Genomic DNA, 27,471 nt, shown 5'->3' on the forward strand with positions numbered 1-27,471 from the left:
ATTACAATAAATTAAAAAAAAAAAAGTTTCAGCTCCTCTCAACCTGGATGTTGGTTTGAAGATTGCTGTACTTAACTAGGCACCATCTGGTTGGCAGTCATATGCTCTTAACTTCCTCTGACATTTGAACTGACTTGCCTAGTTAGTTATAGAGGGAACTAAAATTTAACATGGACTGCAAACCATGAAGAAACTTTGCATTTCCACATGTCGTCGTTTTTTTTTTTTTTTTTTTTTTTTTTTTTTTTTTTTTTTTTTTTTTCCCCCCCGTATAACTGTCTTCTACTCCATCTCTAATGACCTCGACATTGCTAAGACATTAAGCTCTTTATCTGCTTATCACCTGTATCATGGAGCTCGTCAGTAACTTGAAGTTCATTCTATGAGCTAGCTATAGCAGACATTTCTCTCCATTTATTGAGCTGTTTGTTCCTACATATAAGAGAATACAGTCTAAAAAAATTTCACTATTTTTAATAATATGTTTCCCAACATAAGTTAATTAAAAAGCTACAGGTATCTATCGTGTTTTTCGAGCAAATTCTTCACAAATTGCTGTGAAAGTATGTGTTTGTAAAGAGAGATTCCTCAGGTGCAACATACAGTTAAAAAAAAAAAAAAAAAGGATGGTGTTGTGATGAATGCTCATAATGCCACTAAACATATCACTGAATCATTTCTGACCCATAGCTGTGATATGAGCAACCTTTTAAAATACACTTCACATTCTCCATAGATTGCATTCTCAATCTTGTGGAGAACTATTCATTAGCTCTATGTTGGGAAGGTGCTTCATGTGGTAATGAATTTTGTTATGCTCTTAAGTGTGACACTGCCAGCAATAAAACAAAAGGATTAGGTGCACCAGTTACAGATGTGTGATGAAACTGCTCCATAATTGCTTTTTATTTCCACAAAATTTATGTTTTCTACCATAGATAAAGTAATGGTAACTAACCTTTATGAAAGTGCTTAATAATGCACTGTGATGTGCTTAAATCACAAAAACAAACAGATGTCATCACACACTAATATTTATCTTTTGTGTTTATGATAAACTTAGGGCTGCTTTCACAGTTGTTAGTTATTACTTTGAGACATTGATGGGTGGACTTTTACCCAGGTATATTAATGCATTACATTACTGCGGTGTATGGCCGGGGTGTTGAGTGCTGCTTCAGACAGCAGGCAGCAACTGTTACATGTGTGACTAGCCAGGCATGGCTGGCAACACTGGCTCTGACTAACCAGTCTTGAGTGACCTTTCAATAGAAGCTGTAGTATTTCCACATCACATGTAACAGAGAAGTGTATCCCAGGTAGAAGTATATTGACTACTGTGTTCTCCCTTGACACACTGCAGAGTTGCGCACTGAGTGTGTTTCTATGTCCTGCTAATCAAATTATTCATTCATAACTTTCATTGATCTTGACTAACAGCTTCTTTGACCAACAGCTGGATCACGCACACTCTTGCTAAAAGATGTGCCTTTTAAAACCTTATAAACCTATAAACACTTGCCATGCCAGAAAGGCCTTTGTTTCAGCCAGTTTGTAATATTGGTGACCTGGCAAGTTGACAAAAATGGAGATTATTCCTGAAATAACAATGATGCTCAGGGACACTCATATGGCTTGTCACTGTCTGACTAGATGCTTATTTGCTATCTTCAGGCCGACCTGTGTATAGACATGATACAATCTAGATTTGAGGCAAAGTCAAAAATATTTGCCTCTCAGTTTGTAAAAGTTATTATTTTACATCTTCTTCTTCTGTCTGTGGTACAGTTTTGATTGTTTATTGCATGTTTACAGACTTGCATGAACAAATGCAGCTGAGTAAGAGGAGAGTTTGAGAGCTAACATATAATTACATTTGTACCACTTAACTTTCCATCATCTTCCAACTGATGTAATCAGTGTTGGAATTTCATTTTTGGTGGCAAATTATTGTAGTAACTAAGTTTTTGAATCTCTTTTCATATGAATCTTCAGTCCTCAGAGATATTTATGTTTCACATGGAATATGATTTCAATTATTCATGCAGTTAATAATTTCCAACAGTTGTCATTGTGGTTTACCCATAACCTGTAGCTGCAGTATGTCCTGACAAGCTCATCATTACTTTATTATATGCAATTTAATGTAGGGGAACTCAGAATTTCACTGAAGAGCATGTTTTCACATTGTGAAGTTATGCTGTTTGTGTGCTTAGGCTGTCACTATTAAAGAATATCTACATTTCCCTAGTGTCCAAGCTTTCATACAAACCATCAGGATTTATCATTCATAAAATTGTTCTGTGCTATCTACAATCTAGATATGTTTCTGAGAGGAGGTTCACTTGGAAGTCACAAAACCATGAATTAATTTATGCAGGAACCATATATAACAATGATCCATAAACTACACTGGTTCACATAAACTAGAGGGACATCACATAAGTGATAATAACTTGTGAGAACATAAAGTAATTGACATGAAAATGAAATACGATGTTACCACAATTCATATGGAAAAAACTCCACATGTAAACCATTGAAGACCCAGTCCACTTGTAGTGTCTGTTCATAGGGGACAACTGTGTGTTTGAGAATATCACAGCAGTTAGTGCTGTTAAAGAGAGACCATGGATGGAATAGCCAACTTAATAAAATTGTGTTCACACATGTGGGAAACAAATAAAACTCAAACTAGGTTGATAAATGTTCATTCTTCTGTTGTTTGTAGACTGGCAACAATTTTTAACCATAGGTTCAGCATAGGAAATGCTTAATGGAGGGTTAAAATGATCAATATTCCCTATTATGCACATGACCTCATTCTCTTTCATCCTAACCATGGTCTCCTGTGCCCTTCCTGCAGTTACCAAAAGACTGTCGTTATAAAATACTGTGCTTGGAAGATTTCATGACCAGTCACAAGTCTACCACTCAGTGCTCATCATGAGAGGGATAGAGCACGAAGCAAGAAATTGTGGTGATTAAGACACTGAACTTGTAATTTACCATGAACAATGTTCTAATCCCAACTCAACAAACAGGATTTAGGTTCTCCCTGTTATCCATAACTTAATTATGACAAATGTCAAGATAGTATCTTTAAAAAGGACATGGCTTAATTCCTTCCCACTCTGAGTTTGTGTTTCATCTCTATAGCTTCCCTTTTGATGGATCATTTAACCAAATCTCCCATTTTTGAAGAAAAATAATGTTTGAACTGAGCTGGTCAATGGTGGTGTTACTGATATCCATATATGACATGATGTGTATTAGTGCAGTACATATAAACTGTTCTGATTTGATGAGGATGTAGAACTTGTTATCATCCATCAAAAAGCCATGAAGGGAGTTGCTCTGGATGAGCAATGTCTTTAATTTGTATGATATATCCTTAAGTACATGCATATAACTCTGTCTTTCCACATGGAATTGCGACTGGACAAGTCAGTGGTGATGTTATTGATGCTTATGTATAAGACTGTGTATGTCAGTTCACTATATTATGATTTTATCTTACATAATGAGAGAAAAAGTGAGAGGCTACATCCTGTGCATATGACGTCAACCTATGCCGCTACTATGGCAACAGTACTGCCGCATACAGTTGGCTCTCAGAGCCGTCTGACTCCACCTGCCCCCTTAATGGTGGGGGGGCACTTCCCTGTTGCTCCTGTGCAACCTACTTCAGGAGCAACACCCCCCCCCCGCCCCCCAACCATCGGGGACATCAGTCCCCAGTTCTCAGCTGGAGAAGCATATTGGCTCCTCCCACCAGGAAGGGATCCCTTGGGTCACTCCCTTCCCAGGTTCCTACCAGTGGCAAAGCTGACACCCGCCAGTGGCTGAAGCAACCACAGGTAGCTGGTCGTAGTGCTTCACTGAATCAATGAAGCCCTCCCAGCCAGACAAACCTAAAGAGCAGTGGGAGAAACCTAAAAAGAAAAAAGACTCCCAAGAACCAAGGCACTGCGGTGACACCCACACCACCACTGTCTACAAGGTCTGTGTCTGAGGATGAGGTGGAGATTCTGGCATCCACTGAGGACGTAGATCTTGCTGGACCCTCAGACACAATGAATGCCGATCACACAGGTACTCATCTGGTGGAAGCATGTTACCCTGAAGTGTAGACTGCCTCATTGAGTGTTTCATGCCTCCCCAGTCTCACGATCACCTAATCCTCCAGTGGAATTGCAGCAGTTTTTTCCACCACCTGGCTGAGCTATGGCACTTCTTAAGCTTTACACCTGCTTTCTGCATTGCCATCCAGAAAACGTGGTTCCCTTCAATGTGGACCCCTGCCCTCCATGGCTATAAGGGACTGTAATATAGTGTCAGGTGAAGTTTGCGGCTATATCCTGAACTCAGTAGGCAGTGAACCTGTGCCCCTTCAAACCTCTCTTGAAGCTATGGCTGTCAGTATAAGGATGATGCAGGAAATAACTGTCTGCAATGTATATCTTCCTCCAGATGGTGCAGTACCCTTGAATGTATTGGCTGCACTGATTGATCAACTCCCTACACCTTTCCTACTTTTAGGAGATTTTAACGTGCATAATCCCTTGTAGGGTGGCGTCATGCTTACTGGCCGAGGTAAGGAGGTTGAAAATCTACGCTCACAACTCGACCTCTGCCACTTAAATACAGGTGCTCCCACACATTCCAGTGTGGCACATGGCACATATTCGACCATTGATCTCTCAGTATGCATCCCTGGCCTTCTCTCATCTATCCACTGGTGAGCACATGATGACCTATGTGGTAATGACCACTTCCCTATCTTCCTGTCATTCACATGGCATCATGCCCACAGACGCCTACCCAGATGGGCTTTAGACAAGGCAGCCCAGGAAGTTTCACCACTGCTGTCACCACTGAATCTTCCCCACATAGTACCATTGATGTTGTCATTGAACAGGTCACTACAACGATCATTTCTATGGTGGAAAACATGATCCCTCATTCTTTAGGGTGCCCCCAGTGAAAGACAGTCCCTTGGTGGTCGCCAGATGTTGCTGAGGCTTTAAAGAGCACCGGCAAGCTCTACAGTGACATATGCGGCACCTTTCCTTAGAGCACCTAATAGTCTTTAAGTGGCTGCATACCCATGTTCACCAGCTTATAAAACAATGGAAACATGAGTGTTGGGATAGGTATGTGTCAACCATTGGGTGCCATACATCAGCTTCCCAAGTCTGGACGAAGATCAGACGTCTTTTTGGGTACCAGACCCCAACAGGTGTCCCTGGAATTAACATGAATGGCGTGTTATCTACTGACGCAAATGCGATTGCCAAGAGCTTTTCTGAGCACTATGCTTGAGCCTCTGTGTTGGAGAACTACCCCCCAGCCTTTTGCACCCTCAAACAGCGGATGGAAAGGAAAGTCCTCTTGTTCACTACACGCCACAGTGCACCTTATAACGCCCAATTTACAGAGTGGGCACTCCTCATTGCCTTTGCACATTACCCTGACACAGCTCTTGGGCTGGATTGGATCCACATTCAGATGATTAATCATCTCTCGTGTGACTACAAGCGACATCTCCTCATCATCTTCAACTGGATCTGGTGCAATGGTATCGTTCCTTCGCAATGGCGGGAGAGTACCATCAGTTTTGGCTCAAAGCCGTTCAAAACCCTCTTTATGTGGATAGCTATCTGCCCATCAGCCTCACCAACTTTCTTTGTAAACTGCTGGAACGTATGGTGCGTCAGCGGTTGGATTGGGTCTTGGAGTCACATGGCCTACTGGCTCCATATTAGGGCGGCTTCTGCCGTGGTCACTCTACCACTGATAATCTTGTCTACCACCAGAACAGCCTTTTCCAGACACCAACATCTGGTTGGCGTCTTTTTTGACTTATGTAAAGTATACGACACAACATAGTGACATCATATCGTTGCCACATTGTATGAGTGGGTTGTCTGGACACCGCTTCCAAGTTTTATCCAAAACTCCCTGTTGCTCTGTAATTTCAGTGTCCAAGTCAGTGCCTCCCATAGTTCCCCCCATATTCAGAAGAATGGCACTCTGCCGGGCTCCGTATTTAGTGTGTTTCTACTTTTAGTGGCTATTAACGGTCTAGCAGCAGCTGTAGGGCCGTTGGACTCACCTTCTCTGTGTGCAGATGACTTCTGCATTTCGTACTGCTCCTCCAGTACTGGTGTTGCTGAGCGGCGCCAACAGGGAGCCAGTCACAAGGTGCAGTCATTGGCTCTAGCCCACAGCTTCCAGTTTTCAGCTTCGAAGTCGTGTCTCATGCATTTCTGTCAGCGTTGCACCGTTCATCCAGGACCAGAACTTTACTTAATGATAATCCACTCACTGTAGTGGAGACATATCAATTCTTAGGACTGGTTTTCGATGCCCAATTGACTTGGCTATCTCACCTTCGTCAGTGTACGCTGAAGTGCTGGCAGCACCTCAATACTCTCCAGTGCCTAAGCTACTGCATTTCTACGGAGCCCTTGTCAATCCCGCCTTGACTATGGCAGTCTGGTTTACCATTCAGCGGCGCCCTCATCATTGCATTTACGTGACCCAGTGCACCACGGTGGTGTTTGCCTAGCAATGGGAGCTTTTAGCACGAGTTTGATGACCAGTGTCCTGGTGGAGGCCAGAGTCCCTCCATTGAAGGTTAGGTGTGCAAAACTGCTTGCCAGTTACTTTGCACATGTTCTCCTGTGCATCCGAATTACCATCTCCTTTTCCCAACCATGGCGGTTCATCTCCTGCATCGGCAGCCCAGGTCAGGGCTTATGATTGCAATTTACGTCTGGTGCCTTCTGTCTGAACTGGAATCCTTCCCATTACCACCTCTCCTTGAGGTCCATTCATGTACATTTCCATTGTGTACACCTAGGCCGCAGATTCTTCTGGACCTTTTACATGGCCCTAAGGACTCTGTTAACGTTGTGGCTCTGTGCTATCACTTCTTCTCGACTATCGACATCTACCGGGCCATGAAGGGGTTTACACCAACAGCTCAATGGCTGATGGTCATGTAGGCTTTGCTTGTGTTCGTTGAGGACATATTGAACAGCACTGCTTGCCAGATGGCTGCAGTGTTTACACTGCAGAGTTGGTGGCTATATCTCATGCTCTTGAGCACATCCGCTCATGCCCTGGCGAGTCATTTCTCCTGTGTGCTGACTCCTTGAGCAGCGTACAAGCTATCGACCAGTGTTACCCTCACCATCCTTTGATAGCGTCCATTCAGGAGTCCATCTATGGCCTAGAATGGTCCCATTGTTCAGTGGTGTTTGTGTGGATCCCAGGACACATCAGAATCCCAGGTAACAAACTTGCCGACAAGCTGGCCAAACAGACTATGCGGAAAGAGCTTCTGGAGATGTGCACCTTCGAAACTGACCTGCGTCCTGTCTTACACCACAGCGTTTTCCCATTTGGGAGACGGAATGGCATAACAGTATGCACAACAAACTGCGTGTCATTAAGGAGACACTGAATGCGTGGAAGTCTTCCATGCGGTCTCTCGCAGGAAACCAGTTGTCCTCTACCGGCTCTGCATTGACCATACGTAACTAACGCATGGTTGCCTCCTCCGTCGGGAGGACTCACTTAGGTGTTGCTGAGGCTCACAAATGACAGTCATCCACCTCTTGCTGGACTGTTGGACTGTCCACTTTTAGCCACTCTGCGGCAGGTGTTTAACTTTCCCAGCACCCTACCTTCAGTGTTGGGTGACAATGCCTCTAAAGCAGCTTTAGTTTTACGTTTTATGCATGAGGGTGGGTTGGTTTGGTTCTCTGGGGAAGGAGACCAGACAGCGAGGTCATCGGTCTGATCAGATTAGGGAAGGACGGGGAAGGACGTCGGCCGTGCCCTTTCAAAGGAACCATTCCGGCATTTGCCTGGAGCGATTTAGGGAAATCACGGAAAACCTAAATCAGGATGGCCGGACGCGGGATTGAATCGAATGCGAGTCCAGTGTCTAACCACTGCGCATGAGGGTGGGTTTTATCATTTGATCTAAGTGTTAACGCATGTCCTTTGTCCTTCTGTGTCCTCCACCCTATTGCTTTTAGAGTGGAGGTTTTTAGTGTGTTGCAGAGTGGCTGGTTTGTCCTTTTTATTCTCATGGTCAGCCAGCCATGGTAATCTGCTCTCTTGTTTTGATCTCTTCTACATGTTTCTTGCATCTCTCTGTGGTTTTCTTGTCCGATTTTGTCCATTTTAGTGTTTGTTGCCCTTCTGTCATTCTTGTGGTTTTCTCCTTTTTTACAGTTGTGTTTTGTATGTCTCAATTATTTTACTCCCACCCTTGTGGAATTATTTTAATCGGAATGTGGGACTGTTGACGTAGCAGTTTGGTCCCTCCCACCTCTTTTAAACCCACCAACCAACCAACAAATGACATCACGTCACCACACAGAGTTCATCTCATTTATAGTTATATTGATCAAGAAACAATTCAGAACATGGTCTGATCAACTCAGTTTTCTAACCCAACAGGACACATTTGAGATACGTTCCCTATTCAGCACTTATTATGCAGGGAGTAACTTTGCAAAGGGGACTGATGACCATAGATGTTAAGTCCCATAGTGCTCAGAGCCATTTGAACCATAGCCAACTTTGCAATATGGAATTCACTCTCTATAAATCATCATTAAAAGTTTTACACATAATCGTATGAGCTGTATTGCTGCTATTGATATTCCCACTGATTATTAACATTAATTTTGTTCCACCAAACTGAAACATCAGTTTGGCAAAATTCAAATTTGTTCTAAACTGGAACATAATTTTTTTTATCTGAAAACATATTTCCATAAAAATCATTCCATTCCATTGTGGCATAGTGGTACAGTAACATTCTATTGTTGCTATTTAAAAAACAGTCATAGGTTGCACAATATTCTATAATAAGTTCATAAAGAATTTTGTGCAACCAATGACTTAAAAAAAAATAGTACACATTTCCATGTCTTATTATGCCATGACATATGTTCAGTTAAGTCACTCTCAACATAATTTGAGTTGCCTGTATTGTGGTAATTTGTTTCCTTAGTTAACTGAACATCGTATATTAATTTGTAAACTGATGTGACTGAGAGTGCATTTTCGGAGTGGAACAATTTAGATAATCATGAGTTAATGGTGAAATTGTCTGTGAGATCGCTGTGCTTATGAAATCATGAACTTTATAAGAGTTCAGTTATAGCTTTGTACAGTCATCAAGAAAGAGCTGGGTGGGATGCAGTTGTGAGGACCTAGTTACACTCGAGAGTGCCAAGAAAACATAATTGACAGTAACACAGTTATTAGGCAGTAATACAGGATTGCGTTCCAAAGCATCCCACCACAGCCGGGCCAGCAGAGCAGTTCCTTGTCAGTGTTGTAAGGCTAGTGTGTGCTTATCTTGCACTACCTCCAGCCCAGTGAGTATCAGGTGGTGGCTGTTATGTCACAAGGTGGCCATCGAGCAATGACTCCTGGCTCTATGTATCGATCTCAAAAGTGCACTTGTTTATGTCAAAGATTTGCACTCAGGAGTCACGCCCCAGGTCCGCCTAAAGCATTGCTGACTCACAGTGGTCAGCTCCCAGCCCTTTGTTAGGAGACAGGAGCTGGCAGCATCAGTGTCTGCCACAAGAATAGGATGCGCAGCAGCAGTGACCCCCCCCCCCCCCCCTCTCTTGAAGGCAATGTTGACACTTCCTATGCACTCTTCAGTGGTGGATATGACTACGATATCATGTGTCCTCGTTTTCCCTCACTGTCAGCTCTCCTAGTCACTTCAGACTTTTGCAACTTCACCTTTCAGATGCTCTTCTCTGCCGGCTCTGTACCTGAATGCTTATTATTGTATTGTACCTGTCCTGCCTTATGACACATTGTCCTGTCTCTAGTATGAAAATATCTCTCAGCTTCTTCCATGATGTCATTATGCCTCATCTCCAGGCTTGAGCACTCAGTCATTCCCTTGTGCTGTGACAGCTTCCGTGTTTGCCGCAACTCGCTCAGCATTTCCCCATAGCTAGCAGTCTACTGGTCATTGACCAAGGCAGTTTGGCTTCCAGGAGCTGCCAAGGTAGATCTTGAATGAATTTTTAATGTCAGCTGGGGATACTATCCAGGGGCGTAATATCTCCCCCTTCTTTCAGCAAATTTGTCTCAAATTGGTCAGTTTCGAGTGTACATAACAATCTAATACTACATATTTTGCACCAGTAGTTACACAGTATACTGCTTTAGTTACTTTTTCATTACCATACAATTATTTCTTACACACTGCCACAATTATTCACATACTTACTGGTTCATCTATTACTTTACACATAATTGACTTACTATGTCTGAGTCATAGCTAACACTTGGTTTAAGAATCATGAAAGAAGGTTGTATACGTGGAAGAACCCTGGAGATACTAAAAGGTATCAGATAGATTATATAATGGTAAAACAGAGATTTAGGAACCAGGTTTTAAGTTGTAAGACATTTCCAGGGGCAGATGGGGACTCTGACCACAATCTCTTGGTTATGACCTGTAGCTTAAAACTGAAGAAACTGCAAAAATGTGGGAAATTGAGGAGATGGGACCTGGATAAACTAAAAGAACCAGAGGTTGTACAGAGTTTCAGAGAGAGCATAAGGGAACAATTGACAGGAATAGGGGAAAGAAATACAGTAGAAGAAGAATGGGTAGCTCTGAGGGATGTAGTAGTGAAGGCAGCAGAGGATAAAGTAGGTACAAAGACGAGGGCTGCTAGAAATCCTTGGGTAACAGAAGAAATATTGAATTTAATTGATGGAAGGAGAAAATATAAAAATGCAGTAAATGAAGCAGGCAAAAAGGAATACAAACGTCTCAAAAATGAGATCGACAGGAAGTGCAAAATGGCTAAACAGGGATGGCTAGAGGACAAATGTAAGGATGTAGAAGCTTATCTCACTAGGGGTAAGATAGATACTGCCTACAGGAAAATTAAAGAGACCTTTGGAGAGAAGAGAACCACGTGTATGAATATCAAGAGCTCAGATGGCAGCCCAGTTCTAAGCAAAGAAGGGAAGGCAGAAAGGTGGAAGGAGTATATAGAAGGTTTATACAAGGGCGATGTACTTGAGGACAATATTATGGAAATAGAAGAGGATGTAGATGAAGACGAAATGGGAGATATGATACTGCATGAAGAGTTTGACAGAGCACTGAAAGACCTGAGTCGAAACAAGGCCCCCGGAGTAGACAACATTCCATTAGAACTACTGACGGCCTTGGGAGAGCCAGTCATGACAAAACTCTACCAGCTGGTGAGCAAGATGTATGAGACAGGCGAAATACCCTCAGACTTCAAGAAGAATATAATAATTCCAATCCCAAAGAAAGCAGGTGCTGACAGATGTGAAAATTACCGAACTATCAGTTTAATAAGCCACGGCTGCAAAATACTAACGCGAATTCTTTACAGACGAATGGAAAAACTGGTAGAAGCAGACCTCGGGGAGGATCAGTTTGGATTCCGTAGAAATGTTGGAACACGTGAGGCAATACTGACCTTACGACTTATCTTAGAAGAGAGATTAAGAAAAGGCAAACCTACGTTTCTAGCATTTGTAGACTTAGAGAAAGCTTTTGACAATGTTGACTGGAATACTCTTTTTCAAATTCTAAAGGTGACAGGGGTAAAATACAGGGAGCAAAAGGCTATTTATAATTTGTACAGAAACCAGATGGCAGTAATAAGAGTCGAGGGGCATGAAAGGGAAGCAGTGGTTGGGAAAGGAGTGAGACAGGGTTGTAGCCTCTCCCCGATGTTATTCAATCTGTATATTGAGCAAGCAGTAAAGGAAACAAAAGAAAAATTTGGAGTAGGTATTAAAATTCATGGAGACGAAGTAAAAACTTTGAGGTTCGCCGATGACATTGTAATTCTGTCAGAGACGGCAAAGGACTTGGAAGAGCAGTTGAACGGAATGGACAGTGTCTTGAAAGGAGTATATAAGATGAACATTAACAAAAGCAAAACGAGGATAATGGAATGTAGTCAAATTAAATCGGGTGATGCTGAGGGAATTAGATTAGGAAATGAGACACTTAAAGTAGTAAAGGAGTTTTGCTATTTAGGAAGTAAAATAACTGATGATGGTCGAAGTAGAGAGGATATAAAATGTAGACTGGCAATGGCAAGGAAAGCGTTTCTGAAGAAGAGAAATTTGTTAACATCGAATATAGATTTATGTATCAGGAAGTCGTTTCTGAAAGTATATGTTTGGAGTGTAGCCATGTATGGAAGTGAAACATGGACGATAACTAGTTTGGACAAGAAGAGAATAGAAGCTTTCGAAATGTGGTGCTACAGAAGAATACTGAAGATAAGGTGGATAGATCACGTAACTAATGAGGAGGTATTGAATAGGATTGGGGAGAAGAGAAGTTTGTGGCACAACTTGACTAGAAGAAGGGATCGGTTGGTAGGACATGTTTTGAGGCATCAAGGGATCACAAATTTAGCATTGGAGGGCAGCGTGGAGGGTAAAAATCGTAGAGGGAGACCGAGAGATGAGTACACTAAGCAGATTCAGAAGGATGTAGGTTGCAGTAGGTACTGGGAGATGAAGCAGCTTGCACAGGATAGAGTAGCATGGAGAGCTGCATCAAACCAGTCTCAGGACTGAAGACAACAACAACATGTCTGAGTCTTATTTACCAACCAATGAGTAGATATCTGGTGCACAGGTAAATCTGAGTGGTACACTGACTTTTGTTTAAAACAGAAGTAGCGTACACGAATCACAATCAGAACCACTACAGCACTGGTAGGTGTCGTGCTTACCGGTCAGGTTGTCTGTCGTGGTATTCCTGCATGTGCCGGAACATTTGTTTGGCTGTAATTCTCCCTTTTTGCATTGCTACTAGTTTGTTTATTGAGTGTATACTGTCTGGATTCAGGGTATTATTTAGGAAGGTTAAATCTTGGGTAGGCAGCACCTTTAGCAGCTTCTTGGGCCATTACAACATAGGTAGACAAAATGTCATGCCTGCTAAGTCCTAGGTCATACTGTTTATTAGTATTCCACTATCCTGTAATTCCACTCTATTCATACCTGATGGTTTCCTGTGTTCATCCTGAGCACGGGGTCCTGGGTTCAATTCCTGGTGGGGTCAGGGATTTTCACCTGCCTCGAGATGACTGGGTGTTTGTGTTGTCCTCATCATTTCGTCGTCATTCCTGAAAGTGGCAAGATTGGACTGAGCAGAGGTTGGTAATTTGTACGGGTGCTGATAACCGTGCAGTTGAGCACCCTTCAAACCAAACATCATCACCACCATCATCATCATCATCATCATCCTGTGTTCATAACAGTTTACTATGACTACTTCTAGTAAAAAAAAAACCTAGGTTCGCAGAAGAGCTTCTGTAAAGTTTGGAAGGTAGGAGACGAGATACTGGCAGAAGTAAAGCTGTGAGCACCGGGCGTGAGTCGTGCTTCGGTAGCTCAGATGGTAGAGCACTTGCCCGCGAAAGGCAAAGGTCCCGAGTTCGAGTCTCGGTCGGGCACACAGTTTTAATCTGCCAGGAAGTTTAACATTTATTGATGCTTAGTATTAGTTGTGCCATTCTCAGTTTTTTTAATACTTCCTCCAACCTTCCTACATGCTCTTCCATGACCTTTGAAAGCACTATTATGTTATCCAGATAGATCAACCATGTTTTCGTTTCAATCCCCTAAGTACACAGTCCAATAATCTCTCAAAAATGGCAGGTGCATTCTTGAGCCCAAGTGGCATTCAACGATATTGCAAATAACCTGTGGGATGGAAAAAGCTTTATTTGGCCGATCTTCTGGCACTACTACTATTTGATGATATCCACTTTTCAAATCCATTGTGGAGAAATAGTTACTGCGACCTCAGTTGTCAAAAGTCTCTGTTATATTTGGTATTGGATATGCATTGATGATTGTTCATTCATTGTGAGGTATTGGCATTCACAGCAAAATCTATATGTCACTATATTCAATAATACCATCAGCTAGTTGCTGGTCAATAAATACTTTCCTTATTGGTTACAAACACTTCACAACTTGATATGGGTTCTTGTACACTGAAGCATTAGTCCCATGTTGGTATTCTATGTTGTCTTAGTGGCATTACTGGTAATAGACCACTCATTGGTGGAGATGGCAATGACGTCATGTGTCCTGGTTTTCATTCACTGTCAGCTCTCCTAGCGACTCAAACTTTTGAGGCTTCACCTGTCAGAGGCTCTTTTCTGCTGGCTCAGCACTCAGCACCTGTATACCTGTTGTTGCATTGTATCTAAACTTCCTTGCGACACTCTGCTTTGTCACTAGTATGATGGTATCTCTTGGCTTGCGTGATGTCGTTGTGCTTCACTTTCAGACTTGAGCACTCTGTCATTTCCCTATGCTGTGATAGCTTCCATGTTTGCCACAACTTGCTCTTCTCCCTAGTGAGCAGTCTGCTAGTAATTTAGACAGGTGATTTGACATCCAGGAGCTACCAAGGTAGAGCTTGAATAAATTTTTAGTGTCTGCCAGGGATACTATGTAACAACTTGAATCACGTTTGAAGTTTTAGGTTCTTGGTATGAATATGAGGTTGCAAGATTTCAGTGTGAATTTAAAATTGCTGGAGTCCTGCAGATTACTGCTTACAGAGTTTGGTCATAGCAAGTACTTTGTTATAAATGATGTAATGTTACTGATTTTCATTGATGGCAATTCTGTAGCAAAGAAATACTGTCCTTATTTCATAAGAGCACAACAGATAGATTAGAGCTGATTTTCAATTTCCTTGTTAAGGAGCAGCTTTGTGTAGTATTACACTATCTATTTAATAAAATATCAGTTTTTTCCCTGTTGGGTGGTTGGCTGTAGTCAACCAGCTTGACACCTCACATATCTTCATAGATATTTTAGAAACATAATAAACTTACCTTCAGTCATTAAAAACTTAAACACCCCCCCCCCCCCCCACACACACACACACACAGAGAGAGAGAGAGAGAGAGAGAGAGAGAGAGAGAGAATAGTTCTGTATGTGTGTTCAGTTGTTAGCTCTGGTGAAGGACTGGAGGTAAAGTATATAGCCGTTTCTACTTTCTGATCTGCTATTGAACAAATCTGTTAATTTATGAGTAATAAATTATCCCCAGATATGTAATAATATTTCATCCCAAATTTTGTAATGCTTTTAATAATAAACATTTTTTCCCATTTTCAGACTGCATGTGGTCACCTAAAGGACATTCAAACAAACAATCAGAAAGATGTGAACGTTGTGGAAATAATATCAAACACTGACAGTGATGAAAAGAAACAGCCAAAACCGGATGCATTATGTGACACAAATAAAGATGAAATATCTGCAGAACAACTTCAGGAAGCAACTGAAACACTTAAATTAGAAACAAGAGTAGAAAATGTTTTAATGCTGCCATTGTCAAAACTACAGGAGTCCGCAATATGCAAAGAACTGAAACAGTTGCATAATATGATCAAACAAAAATTTAAGAACATTTTGAGGGTGTATTTCAAACCTGTTCCCTCACACCAGGAGTATTACTTTTGTGATCCAGACTGGGAAAAGATACATATGGTATGTGTATAATTTTAATTATGATGCTACTTTTCACACTTTTGTTTTGTAATACTGGATAAAAGTTTTTACAATTTTTATTGGTCAACATATGCTATGGTTCTTAATTTCATTGTCAAATTCTGTTTATTACTCATATCAGAAATTCTATATAAATCATTTGTAATATAGAGCCTCTTTGTATTTTGAAATTAATTGCAGGATATGGGTTCATATGACATTGAAATTGAAGGAGAGATCAGGAAAACTGAAACTGGAGATGCTGCAGATGTTGAGACTTTCAATTCAGAGTTGGTGGAATTTCAGCCACAGCACTGTGGAATACCAGGTATTTCTCACAGAAAATTATTTGAACAAATTTAAAGGTATTGTGTACACATTTCCCTCAAATTCCTCTGTGATCATTCCTCAGTTCCAGAATAATGTTGTAAAATGCATTCCATGGAAGTAGGCATGAAGTTGCATTCTTGTGTATTTTAGTTATTTCCAGTGTGATAGCAGTTCCTCAATAGCGTTTGTGTGATGTTACACTCTCAGTTTCACACATACTGTGTTCTGCACAATGTAGAGTAGTGGAACATATATGGTTTCATTTTTATCTGTAACCATTTCTATACTAGATTGTACCAAAATATTTTTATTTTTTTTATTTTTAGAATTCTCACAGTCAGTAACAATCTCTATATTCTGTGTGACATTTATAGTACAACTGAGCATTAAGCAGGAAAGTATTGGGAAGAGCATGTTAGTGAAAGTTAGAAAAACTAAGATGATCAAACATTCTTATATGTCTAATTTTGTTTGTTACTTTTTTTTTGAAAGATCGTATGACACAACAGTAGCTCATATTAAATACGGGACCAACAATGAACTGTCCATTGATATCTTTCATATGTGTTCTAACATTATTGAGGAAGATTACAGAAAAATCAAACTCTTAATTAAAATTTTTAGACATCAGCAGCTGGTGTGAACTTGAATGAAATCCATTTGGGAAGATACTAAATTTCACCAAAAATTGAAATAAAGTGATAGGAACGGCTAACATTTGGACCAGTTTACTACAGTCATCTTTGGTGCATAATGACTTTTGAGCAGCCTGTGATACCTCCCTTATGGCCAGGCTGTATGTAATGGACTGATGTAGTTAGTGCAGAAGATCATGTAGTGGAGGTAGCATTGGTGATTAGTGAGTTTAATGTGAGCATAGGCACATGTGGAGTCATCAGCAAAGATGGGATCTGCACTGAGGAATGTTTCTATACCATGGAAAACAAGGATATGAATGAGTGAGATGGTATGCGTTGAGCTTCTGGGTTAGTATAGATAATGTTTCTACACATTGTTCAGTAACATAAAAAAGGCATCAGTGAATCTGAAACAGGTGAAGATTTTACGATTCTGAGTGACTAGGAAGGATTCCTCTATATAATCCCTGAACAAGATGGCGTAGGAAGGTGCCATAAGAGTGCCAGTAGCAGTGCTGCTGATTATTTTTTAGGTTCTTTTATCAAAAGAGAATTAGATAGGAGTGGGAATGTACCCAACAGTCTTACTATGAAGGAGATGGTGCATTTGGAATCATATGGGCATTGGGAGAAATTGTGTTTGGAGCTGCTGAGGTCATGGGCACTGGACCAAACAAGTTGGTGCAGTGGTCGAGACACATGGGCTACATAGCACTGGGGCATCATCCAAATCCCTGATCACCTTTAGGTTTTTGATGGTTTTCTATTAATAACTTATGGTGAATTCTCGGATGCTTCCTTTGAAGAGAGAGTGGCTGATTTTCTGCACCATCCTTGTCCAATTAAAAACTAACTACCCTTTCTTGTTACGATAGGGTAAAGGATGTTAATTTGGAGGATTCTGACATTAACAATGACAGGCAGACCAGCTGGAGATAAGCAAACAGAAACTCTAGAGAGCAGGTGGAGGAAGTGGTTCAGGTCTTCTAGGTATGATATTAGGTTTTGGAAAGTGTGTTAATAGTGTTGGCATACAAGAGCATGGATCATGATTTGGCACTGCAATAAATAACCATAATGGGCTCTCCTTGTTGGTTACACTTATAGATCTTGAAAAGCTTTTAGAAAGTTGGAGTTCAGGGTGTTTTGAGAATAAGGAGGGGTGAGACATAGGGATAGCTGCAGGAATGTCACATGTGATTTGAGAGAGCACTGGGGGCAGCTGCAGCAGAGCTTGTAGGTGATGTGTCATATACTGACATAGGCACTCTTCTAGATGCTGTTCATAACAACAGTGTTAGATCCTTCACAGTCATAAAGGATGATGGTCACATCGGGATTTGTGTTGATGTGGCAAGTGGCAGTTCTGTCGAGAGTTGTGAAGTGTTGGTCTTTCTGAGGAGAAATATAGGGAATGAAGATGACAGGTTTGAAGATTAGCAGTTCTTTGAAAGTCAAAAGGGAATAGGTGGGTCGTAGTGGGTGATGAACATTGTTGGATTGGAATAAAGACTGTGTGAGGTGAGACCTATTGTTGGCTTGCATGTGTGTGCGCATGCGTGCAGGGAAGGTGAGGTGTAGGTGTACATTTAGATCCTCCTGTGGCTATCTAGGTTTTCTGTTGTTCCAATGAAAAACTTTAGCAGAATCTGTTATGTTTTCTTATAAAATTCCTCTGTCAAGTCCCTTACCTTTGCTTATCACAGTACTGAGCTCCCGCCACATCTTTAATGACCTTGAGATGGCAGTGGTCTGTTAAAATTCACCATTGCTTAGTGTAAGGGATCTAGATTTGTCTGCCAAGGTGTTTCATATCTTTGTAATTAGGACTTTATTTATGATTAGGTAATTTGACTCCTTGCTCACTGTGACAAACTCTAACAGCTGGAAGATTTTGAGAAAAAATGTGAGACAGAACATAACAGAATCAGTGAGTAATAAATATAGAGTGGAATTTAGCACTTTTCAACCTCTACACTGTCGAGTATTTCATAACGTATAGTGTGAGTCAATCAACACATTGATGGAACATTGTTATTTTGTAACTTTTTTTTAGTGTGTATGTGTTACACATTTAACGCAACAGAAACATCCTAGCTTGTACAATGTACATTGTGACATGAAAAGGATAGATTGCTACTCACCACATAGAGAGCGTGTGGTGTTGCAGACAGTGTGGGGTGTGTGTAGTGCTGGAGTAGGAGCAGGCAAGAAAGCGGTAGGTAGAGAACAGGAACTAGCAAATGTTGAGGATGGGGGTTTACGGGAATCAAGGATATGTTGTAGGGAGAGTTCTCACCTGTGCAGTTCAGAAAAGCTGGTGTTAGTAGGAAAAAGCCAGATGATGCAGTCTGTGAAGCACTTATTGAACTGAAGCACATTGTTTGGGCAGCAACTGTGTGGTCCAACTGTCTCTTGGTCACAATTTGGCACTGGTCATTTATGCAGCCAGACAGCTAGTTAGTTGTCATGCCCACACATAAAGTGGTACAACGTCTTGGCTTTTCTGTCGTTTGATTGTACATTGTTATATGTGACAATACTACTGGGAAACTGTGAAGGTGGAGATAAGGCAACACGTCTGTGATGCTGTTAAAGCCATACCCTGTTCCTATATTATCACCTAATATTACTGGTTCTTCAGTCTTGCTTGTGGCACACACATGCTTTCTTTCGACTGTAGTTAATGGAAATCGTATTGTGAAACCAAGACAATTTGCACAACACGTAAGATACTGGACTCATGTTTGGAAACAGCAAGTTCAGATACCTGTGTGGCCATCCTTATTAAGGTTTCTGTGGTTTCCCTAAACCAGTTCAAATAAATGCTTCGTAGATTCATTAAACAGGCCATGGCCAAGTCCTTCCCCAGTTTTTTCCTCCATCTGAGCTAATGCTTTATCTCTGATGGCCTCTACATGAGCAAGCCATTGTATGGGTTTCCCATTCTTTGATCTGTGCTTCTTTTCCATGGATTGCTGTCATTGGTCGCAGTGGTTCATTTGTCATATGTTCTCCATTTAATGAGTGAAATGTTGCAAACTTTTGGCTTGCAGTGTGTTCTTGGTGCCATTGTATTCTTCCATCAAACAAATTCCTACAGAAATGTGTTGCAATTGGAATGTCGATATTTGATTGCCACATTGTACTTGCCACAGGAGAGTGCCTACCACAGCCAGTTTTCCATCTACTCACATCTTTGGTGTTGTTGCTGTGCTGCTCTGCCATAGATGTTCTCCAGGGATCGACATTTTGTATGCTCAGTTGGATGGACTAGGGCTTAAGTATGCCAGGCCAGCTGCTGAGAATCAACTAACAAGAAGTTCCAGGAAGAGCTCTTCTTGTATCATTAGTTTATCTTGCTTTCTCACAAACTACACAGCAGTGTAGGGGATTGTATCACTTGAAAATAGAATCACTTGCATATCAAATCACTTTTTTTTACTATGGTTGTCACCACATAAACACAGTTATGTTGCTGGAGCACTGAATTATTATACAGCTCCAAATTTGGGGTGATGTACAATTTTTTAACAGAATTTATATCCTACAAAATTGAATTCACTTTGATGGGTTCTGGAAGTACACTTGTAACAAAGGGGTACCTCTCAGTTATGTCAGTGTGCCTATTTTTTGATGAAGTTTGTAGCAGTTCACCTACTTTGTTTCTTTGTTTGTTGTCCTCTGTGTCGACATGCTGGTTGAAAAAATAGGGGGTGGACGTGCAGTAATGTCTACTGTAAATGATGTAGCTGACAGATGCACAGTTGCATTTTACAGTCTTTTCTTTCACTTTTCACAATCCCCCACCCCCAATAATACACAGTTGTATATGGCCAGTGTACTATTGCTTTAATTTCCCATAAAAATGGTTATAATGGCTCTAAGCACTATGGGACTTAACATCTGATGTCGTCAGTCCTCTAGACTTAGAACTACTCAAACCTAACTAACCTAAGGACATCACACATATCCATGCCCGAGGCAGGATTCGAACCTGCGACCTTTGTAGCAGCACAGTTCCAGACTGAAGCGCCTTGAACTGCTTGGCCACAGCGGCTGGTGTAACTTCCCGTAAGCCTCACTAATAGTTTCCACATGAACATCCACATACTGCTGCAATAGTTTACTGTTGAACATCTACGAGCTGTAAAAACATAACCACATAACTCACAGTTCTTTTGGAACAATCAGGTACGTATTCAACAGGCACTGTCATTGCTTTAACACATGACCTATTGGTGTAAAACTTATTTCACTGTTAAGTTGATGCATTGTTATCATTCTGACCAACACAGGTTCCTCCTCTGAAATTCAGCCGTGGACTGACTGTCTTGTGAGCAAAAATCAGGTCCTTACATGTCCTCACAATAATAGGTACTGGAACTACACATTGTTCAAAGTGAAATTTACAGAAATTACAATTCAAACTTACTTCATTAAATTAACTGAATACTTTGAAAGATTGGTTTAACGGTTTCTTCCACTAGAACAGTTAGGCCGAATTATTGGTTTAAATCAAGAGATTAACAAATATAGTTATGCAAACAATAGTTTTGACAAAACTGTTGATAACTTTAGAATTAATTAAGGCCTGACTTTGCTAACATGTTTTTGAATAGAGCCAAATAAATACTCTAAGAATACTATTAGTTTGTCCTCCAAATGTTTATAATTAGTTCAGAATTTATATTTGTTGATATGTCAACAATAGAATTTAAGTTATGAAACAATTACTAATTTCACCCTACAATGAAAGATACTAACTAGGAATAGCCAAAAAAATTGGAAACTCAATTACATACATGCTTTAAAACTGAGAGCCAACCTTTCTCTTTTATGAAAATGCAAATTATATTCACATATGTTAATGTTAATGGAATGTAGTCGAATTAAGTCAGGTGATGCTGAGGGAATTAGATTAGGAAATGAGACATTTAAAGTAGTAAAGGAGTTTTGCTATTTGGGGAGCAAAATAACTGATGATGGTCGAAGTAGAGAGTATATAAAATGTAGACTGGAAATGGCAAGGAAGGCGTTTCTGAAGAAGAGAAATTTGTTAACATTGAGTATAGATTTAAGTGCCAGGAAGTCATTTCTGAAAGTATTTGTATGGAGTGTAGCCATGTATGGAAGTGAAACATGGACGATAAATAGTTTGGACAAGAAGAGAATAGAAGCTTTCGAAATGTGGTGCTACAGAAGAATGCTGAAGATTAGATGAGTAGATCACATAACTAATGAGGAAGTATTGAATAGGATTGGGGAGAAGAGAAGTTTGTGGCACAACTTGACTAGAAGAAGGGATCGGTTGGTAGGACATGTTCTGAGGCATCAAGGGATCACCAATTTAGTATTGGAGGGCAGCGTGGAGGGTAAAAATCATAGAGGGAGACCACGAGATGACTACACTAAGCAGATTCAGAAGGATGTGGGTTGCAGTGGGTACTGGGAGATGAAGAAGCTTGCACAGGATAGAGTAGCATGGAGAGCTGCATCAAACCAGTCCCAGGACTGAAGACCACAACAACAACATGTTAATGGCAAAACAAGAGGGGAAGTAAAAATATCCCAGCTTGCTTTGTCGCAAATTGATATTACTATCAAGTAAGTGGGTAATAAACACTATTGTGTTGGTTCTACATGCACATCCAATTAACAAACAAATAAATAGCATATATAAAAAAGACATATGATATTAAATGACAACCACAACACAAATGGAAATGAGATATATACCTAGCAACAGCAATTGTTCTGAAAATTTCCATCAGTTTGAATTTTGTGTATCTTCTTCAAACAGTTTCTGTTTAATAGTGTAACTAGGGATATTGTACAGCATGACACGAGTGGGATGTGAGGCGTATGGAAGCATTGGAGTGTTAGTATGAATGAAAGTCATACAAACCAAGAAAATGTGGAGTAGTTGTGGATAAAAGGGATCCTACAAGAAGATATTCCATACGCCTGTCTCATGGGCAATGGGATGGCTGGCTGGATAGGAAAAAAAGAGGTGAAAAAGTACAGTAAGGAGCATTCTGGTAGAATGTAAATAATCTGAGAATAAGGGAGACGTGTGTGTGTGTGTGTGTGTGTGTGTGTGTGTGTGTGTGTGTGTGTGTGTGTACACTCTAGTGTTTATTCCAAAAGCTAGCAAGATTGTTTCGTCTTTTTTGTGTGCCTGTCGATGACTCAACACTTCTGCTATTTGGTTCAGTGAGTGACCATCTTTACTTCTAAATTGTTATAAAGAATAGTGATTTTTCAGGGCAACTGTGGAATAATGAAAAGGGACTGAGGTAGGCACAGACAGCATAAAACTACCTCATCTGTAGGATGACTAGCTTGCAAGGGAGCAGGGGAAGATGGCCTAAGCCATCTGCCCTGTAGGAGATCTAGAACTCAATGGATAAGATTTAGAAGTATGTCTCTGTAGGCAGATGCAGGAGGTAGTCGCATGTCCTGTCTCTTAAACTGCTTGATTTATTGTTCAAAGTGTGCTGGACTAAGCAGCATCCCAGTATGGCTCTGTACTACCCTTGTGGTTCAATCTGTCAACTCAATATGCATGCAGGTGCACATGTAGCTCACTGGAATGACTAAGTACTGAAAGCAAAATATTAATGACATAGGAAGGCAATAAATTTTTTTAATTTTCTGTGGTCCATAGTGCAATTGACAACTGGGGTTGTACATACAATTACTTGGTTGTACAGCACTGTGGTTATTGCTTTAAACACTGTTCTCGTCTCCTGTGCAAGTGGAGGAGGAGGAGGTTTAGTGTTTAACGTCCCGTCGACAACGAGGTCATGAGAGATGGAGCGCAAGCTCGGGTTAGGGAAGGACGGGGAAGGAAATCAACGGTGACCTTTCAAAGGAACCATCACGGCATTTGCCTGAAAGGATTTAGGGAAATCACAGAAAACCTAAATCAGGATGGCTGGAGATGGGATTGAATCGTCATCCTCCCAAATGCGAGTGCAAGTGGAAATTATGTGGCGTGCAAAATTGTATGTGTTTTCACTTCCACTTGTAGACCATTGTAAGTCATCACTGTGTGGGCAACTTGCCACAGATAAGTACTGTTTCAAGTGTTCAGTTGTTCTTTCAGTACCACACAATCTGAGAAGATCTTTTATTTGAAATTTGTTACGTAGTAGACCAACATTAAGAAAATGTATTATCTTACTCCATATTTTTGAGTTAATGTTCTGTTTGTAGATCATTTGTATAGCAAGTGCTCACTTGGTTTACATTTGTTGTTCTATATCTAAGGAAGGCTAAGCAACATACTCTTACAAAGCTATCACATTTTTAATGAGATGAGGAGGAGCTTAGTGTTTAACATCTTGTTGACAATGAGGTCATTAGAGACAGAGCACAAGCTTGGATTTTTGAAGGATGGGGAAGGAAACTGGCTGTGCTCTTTTAAAGGAACCATCCTAGTATTTACATGAAGCGATTTAGGGAAATCATGAAAACCTAAATCAGGATGGCCAGTCGCAGGTCTGAACTTTCGTCCTCCCGAATGCAAGACCAGTGTGCTAACCACTGCGCCGCCTCGTTCAGTTTAATGACATAAGTTTGACTCATAGCTGATAGGCTATAATGTGATTTTTTGCATTATGTTCCCTATTATTTCCTTGCATCTTGTTTAAAGATACTGTGAAAATTGACAGTGATTGAGAAGTGTACCACTTGTTATAGGTTAGTGAGTTGTGGGGTACACTATCAATTTTGTAGCAAGAACAGGGGTCTGAACTTTCGTCCTCCCGAATGCAAGACCAGTGTGCTAACCACTGCGCCGCCTCGTTCAGTTTAATGACATAAGTTTGACTCATAGCTGATAGGCTATAATGTGATTTTTGCATTATGTTCCCTATTATTTCCTTGCATCTTGTTTAAAGATACTGTGAAAATTGACAGTGATTGAGAAGTGTACCACTTGTTATCGGTTAGTGAGTTGTGGGGTACACTATCAATTTTGTAGCAAGAACAGGGGTGAATGTTACAGGGACACTAATCAGAAGGTTAGTGAGGCCCTCTCCTGAGGAAGCTAGACAAGATTTGGAGAGGTTATGGGGGTGGGGTTGTACAAAATCCTTCCTGTCACAATTACAGCAAAGTCTAAGAAGCAAAACTTGTTAACACTGGTATTCAAGTATCAGAATTTGGCAATGTCACGCACACTGTTGTTATAAAAGGTATTTACTGGGAATAGTTAATAATTATTTACAGTATTTTAGTTTCAGTTTAACTAGCTTACTCTGTATAGCATTGGAAATTACTGTACTGTTAACTAATACTATTTTAATCAAAGAAATAGGAAAAAAATACAGAATCAATTTCTGTGATTTAATATTAATTTTAGATGTGAAGATGCTGTCAGTATCTTATTGCAGTTTTTTTATTTGCTTTAATTTAGTTAGTTACTGTGAACTTTTGTTTCATAAAGATACTTACTGTAATGCTTTGTGTATTTTTTTATTGCTCTTGTTTTTACATCTTATTTGTGTACAAAGAAAAAGGTGTAAAATTTTTTTAAGCATAGGAACACAAAATACATAGCACAGTCCTGTTTTCTGGACTGATAAACTATAGTAACCATACTTAGAATCATTAGATATTGGTTGTATAACTACTCTGGATTTGGATTTCTTCCTGTACATAGTGAAGCAAAAGTGTTATTGTGAAGTCTTGAAGTGTCAACTGTTTCTATTAAAAATTCACCCCACCAAAATTGTTTCACCAGGATAAGATTGGGGAGTAATACAATAAGAAGGGAAGCAATCGTGTAATGTTCAGGATTGGCACTGATGGACACAGTACTGAAGTGAACTTTTTGTAAGATTAGCAAAAGGACTGATTTTACAATTTACATTTAATACTTTATTTTTTGTTTCATTTCTGATCATAAGTGACTGGCTGGGAGGCTCACCCTCTTCAAACTCCAGATGATGCCCGAACATCGCTTCTCTCTAACATGGACTCTGATAGTATCAGTGATATAGAAGATGATGACATATCAGATGAAGCACCACCATTGTTCCTTCATTTGACCTGCACTATTCATGCTAAGGGTAGCTCTGGAAGCTGCACAGTTACAACTTTGCCAACATGCATAAGTAAGTACTTCACTTCTTGTTTTCAAATAACATAATTTTCCACTTCAGCTTCATTTATTATATTTTGTGTTTACTGAAACCAAAGTCCACGGAGTGTGTTTCTAAATTCACAGACATATTTTGAACGTAACTGATATTCTGCCACAAATGACAATTCCTGATTTTGGTCTGGATGAGATGGAAGGAGGGCATAATGATGAGACCATCTAGAAATTTTACAATTTTTAAAAAAAATTATTATTTGTAAAATAACTTGAAGTGATACAAGACATGGGAATAGATCTTATTACTTCCCATTTCTGTTCAGCATTATATATTCACATTTCTATAATCTTCCTTGGGCCCCTTTTATACGAGGGTGAGTCAATTATTATGTGCAATTTAGTTATATTCTTGTTTATTTTGGTAGTACTGTCATTTTACATTGATGACGCATGCCTTGTTTATTTGTTGTTATATCTTTGCAATTTTCAAGCTGCCAGGTTAGTTTCATTATCACTGCCATGCTGTTAATCATGGGTGCTTTGCTGTCTATTTGCACCAAAGAAGAGCAACGTTCAGTGATCCAATTTTTGTGTTTGGAATGTGTATCAACAGCCAAAATTCATTGAACACTTTTGGTACAGTGCCTATGAAGGGATTAAAAAATTCCGAAATGGTTGCACAAGTGTTACGCACGATGAAGGAGACGAATGACCATTTACCACCACAAATGAAGAAACCATTGAGCGTTCATGTGAAATGATTCTCTTAGACAGATGATTTTCTATTGACGAAGTGGCACATCATGTGCAAATTAGTCACAGTTCTGCCTACAAAATCATCCACAACAGACTTGGATTTCATAAAGTTTGTGCAAGATGGGTCCCAAAACAACCCGCACAGTTGCATAAACAAATGCACTTGGACATCTGCGAAAAGCATTTGGATTGCTATGGTAAACAAGGGGACAACTTCTCAGACAGGATCATTACTGGTGACAAAACATGGGTCCATCATTAAAGCTGGAGAGTAAATGGCAGAGTATGCAATGGAAACATCCAAATTCGTTGTGAAAGAAAAAGTTCAAGACCCAACCGTCTGCTGGATAATTGATGCTTATGTTTTTTTAGGATGCACAAGGTCCAGTACTGGAACATTATGGGGAAAGGGGCACAACAATATACAGTGTATGTTACAGTGAGATGCTTACTGCCAGGCTCAATCCTGCAATTCGAAGGAAACGCCAAGGATTGCTGTCAAAAGGTGTTGTGTTGTTGCACGACAATGCCCGTCTGCATGCTGCTGCCCACACTGCTGAAACGCTCCAGAAACTCAAATTTGAAGTATTGGATCATCCTCCATATAGTTCAAATCTTGCCCTTTTTGACTATCACTTGTTTGGTCCACTCAAACAGGCATTAAGAGGCTATCAATTTGCCTCGGCTGAAGCAGTGAAAGAAGCGGTGCATTCCTGGCTCACAAATCACCTGAGAACCTTCTTTTATGAGAGCATCAGGAAGCTTGTAAAACAATGGACCAAGTGCATTGAAATGCAAGGAGACTATATCGAAAAATGGGATTCTTGTAAGTTTCCTATTTGATTACAGTAAAATTTTATAACTACTTTGCGGATAATAATTGACTTACCCTTGTACTACTGACATCATATTAATATGTTTCTGATATCTGGATAGTTCTGTTCAGAATTATTGATTCTCAGTTTGTGAGTACTGAACAATACCATGGTGAAATTTAAGGAAACAAAGTGTAACTTCACAAAATAACACCCTATGGAAAGTGTCCA

At 40.3% G+C, this 27,471-nt stretch overlaps 1 protein-coding gene across 3 annotated transcripts in view; it reads left to right on the forward strand.

The window, feature by feature from the left end:
• The window catches only part of LOC126297774 (KICSTOR complex protein SZT2-like), a 710,838-nt gene that overhangs the window by 423,874 nt on the left and 259,493 nt on the right, over positions 1-27,471 (forward strand). For all 3 annotated transcript variants that reach the window (XM_049988949.1, XM_049988951.1, XM_049988950.1), the window contains exons 25-27: positions 15,218-15,592; positions 15,794-15,920; positions 25,479-25,685. In XM_049988949.1, coding sequence (XP_049844906.1) covers positions 15,218-15,592; positions 15,794-15,920; positions 25,479-25,685 — 709 coding nt within the window. The remainder of the gene's footprint in view (positions 1-15,217; positions 15,593-15,793; positions 15,921-25,478; positions 25,686-27,471) is intronic.

The sequence above is a fragment of the Schistocerca gregaria genome, chromosome X (assembly GCF_023897955.1).
Source record: "Schistocerca gregaria isolate iqSchGreg1 chromosome X, iqSchGreg1.2, whole genome shotgun sequence".
Taxonomy (NCBI): Eukaryota; Metazoa; Arthropoda; class Insecta; order Orthoptera; family Acrididae; genus Schistocerca; species Schistocerca gregaria.